This window comes from Nannobrachium achirus, assembly GCF_963921795.1.
Source record: "Nannobrachium achirus genome assembly, chromosome: 12".
Lineage (NCBI taxonomy): Eukaryota > Metazoa > Chordata > Actinopteri > Myctophiformes > Myctophidae > Nannobrachium > Nannobrachium achirus.
In genome coordinates this window covers 4709012-4711483 of record NC_137832.1, presented here as the reverse complement: position 1 = coordinate 4711483, position 2472 = coordinate 4709012, and the positions used below count along the sequence as shown (strand labels likewise).

Sequence of the window (2472 nt, the reverse complement as noted above, 5' to 3'; positions counted from 1 at the left end):
ATGAACTTTGAACTAGTTCATTTTAACATTTGTGAACTGAACTTAGTTCATGTAGAAAGTGAACCTTCCCAACACTGTCTCATTCTCATCTATCTCACAATGACAACATGCAAATTATGTTTTATTTAAATATAGAATAATGCTAAAACATGATAATGTCTTGTTAATTCCCAATAAAGTGATAATGAACTGCGTTAAGATAATGGATAAACTCTATTAACATCATTATTTACTAATTAAGTATCTGTGTTTGACTCATTTGACGTTAAAGGACAACTCCAGACTAAATAACATCTAGGCTAACTTCCCTACTTATATTGATCCCAAAAGACTGTCTATGGGGGGTCTATTAGGCAGAAATGAACCTGTTGTCCAGTTTCCCTAGCAGAACCCAGCAGTCCTAGAGTGGAGCCCATAAGCCTATTGCTTGTACGCCATTTGTTGTAGTCAAAAGTTGTATTTTATTTTATATCAATCTGTTATTAGTTGTCATTACACACACATTCATGCCATCGTTGTCCCACATAAGCTGCCACACTCTGCTAAACAGATGTTAAATCTTATGCTGTTTTGCCAAGTCACAGAAAAGACACTGTCTTTGTGATTGGCCAGTAGTCACTTTTGTCAGTTGTTCCAAATGCTCACCCCAAAACATGATTTCTGAGACCGTGGTGGCATGTGTGAGACAACCAAGGCATGGATGTGTTTATAATGACAACTCGACTCGTAATACATTCATGAAAAAATAAATCACTTTTGATTGCAACAACTATTGTAAAAGCGATAGGCTTATGGGCTCCACTCTATGACGGCTGCTGAGGAAAATGGACAACAGGGGCATTTCTGCCAAACAGAACACATGGACCAGTCCTTCAGATCAATAGTAAGTAGGCAAATTAGCTGCAAATTAGATGTTATTTAGTGTGGAGTTGTCCTAAGGCGAGACACTACAGGTGAATAGGGTAAAGAAAATAACTAATATAGCTACAACAATGAAACTTTTCCATTTGATTACTTACATCAAGACTAAGACATTTTGAATTACAAGTTTTCTGAAATTATATGTTTAGATATGCCAATTAGGCATTATATGCGCTAATAATGGCCAATTTGCATACTTTCAGGTACATCAATCTGAAGATTGGATAATGCCAGGTTCAAAACTATTGTTTCCCTTTCTTGACTTAGAGACAAAACAAATTACAGAGGGGATTTTAGATATCTCTTTTTATCACTCCATAAATCATAAAAGTATCAACAGTCATAAAAACAAAATCGCCATTTTTTTAGTGATAAAATGTGATGTAAAGCAGGCTATGGCTCTGTAAATATCTTCAGGATATAGATGAGAATAAAACTGGAAGGTTGGGTGTATGTGGGTGCAACTGAAGTGGAGATTTATAAGTATGGAAAAACACATTTTGAGAAAACGGCCTTTAAAGATCGAACACACCCCCATCCTATACGAACCAATTGTAACTTCAAACTCCATTTTAATCATGTTAAATTCATCAAAAACACCTGTCCTCGGTTTGAGGGGGCCATGTTTCTTTGATTCATCTTTTATTTATTTTTTATTGTCTATATCTATATTTTATAAAATATGTATGAAAACAAATGCTGTTAACTCTGCACCTTCACATATGAAATGAACATCTATTATGTATATTTTGAACGTTAATTTTGCATTCGTTTAAAAGAAGTTTTACATGTTTTCACCTGCCATGTCTCCCCTTAATTAAAAAATGATTAAATGAACACAACAAACATGATTATCTTTGTTTCGTTTTTTTTTAGTCGCATTCATTTCCTTTGATGAGGAAGAAGGTTCCCATGGCAACCCCCAGCAGACCCAGGGTCAGCCCCACCCCACAGAACACATCTGGACCCACACTGGGCTGGTCCTGTTCCACATCTGGAGAGAAACACACACACACACACACACACACACACACACACACACACACACACACACACACACACACACACACACACACACACACAGTGTTATTGGTCTGGTCACGCGGGTAGACGCCGTCCTAGTATCTTTTCTGAGCAGGGTAACGCCTCTCACTCGCACGGACATGATGCCAAACAACCACCATCACACCTCGACAACATTTATAAACGCTTTATACTGTGTGTGTGTGTGTTTATAAACACACACATGCATGCGTCTCTTTGCTGGCACAGATCCACAGTAAGCACACACAAGTGTGAAGATTTATTTTATGCCTTTATTGATAGGACAGTAGAGTGCGAGGTTGCTGAGAGTGATAACACACAAAAACAGCCGTAGCAGTCTACCCGGTGCGACCCACACGAGCGACCCACGCTGACTCAGGAAACGTGAAACAATCTTTTTTTTTATATCAACAGAAGTGTGAAGAAAACGCTTTTTTCTCAATACCATTTCAATAGTACACAAATAAAATAAAATAAAAACGCCTCAAATTGTTGCATTTCTCCCAG

At 37.5% G+C, this 2472-nt stretch overlaps 1 protein-coding gene across 1 annotated transcript in view; it reads right to left on the bottom strand.

The window, feature by feature from the left end:
• Window positions 1-1793: 1793 nt before the first annotated feature.
• Window positions 1794-2472, bottom strand: part of LOC308296103 (HLA class II histocompatibility antigen, DR alpha chain-like) — a gene marked incomplete at its 3' end in the record, with an annotated part of 2672 nt that continues 1993 nt past the window's right edge. The window contains exon 4 of the mRNA XM_080739230.1: window positions 1794-1915. Coding sequence (XP_080595356.1) covers window positions 1794-1915 — 122 coding nt within the window. The remainder of the gene's footprint in view (window positions 1916-2472) is intronic.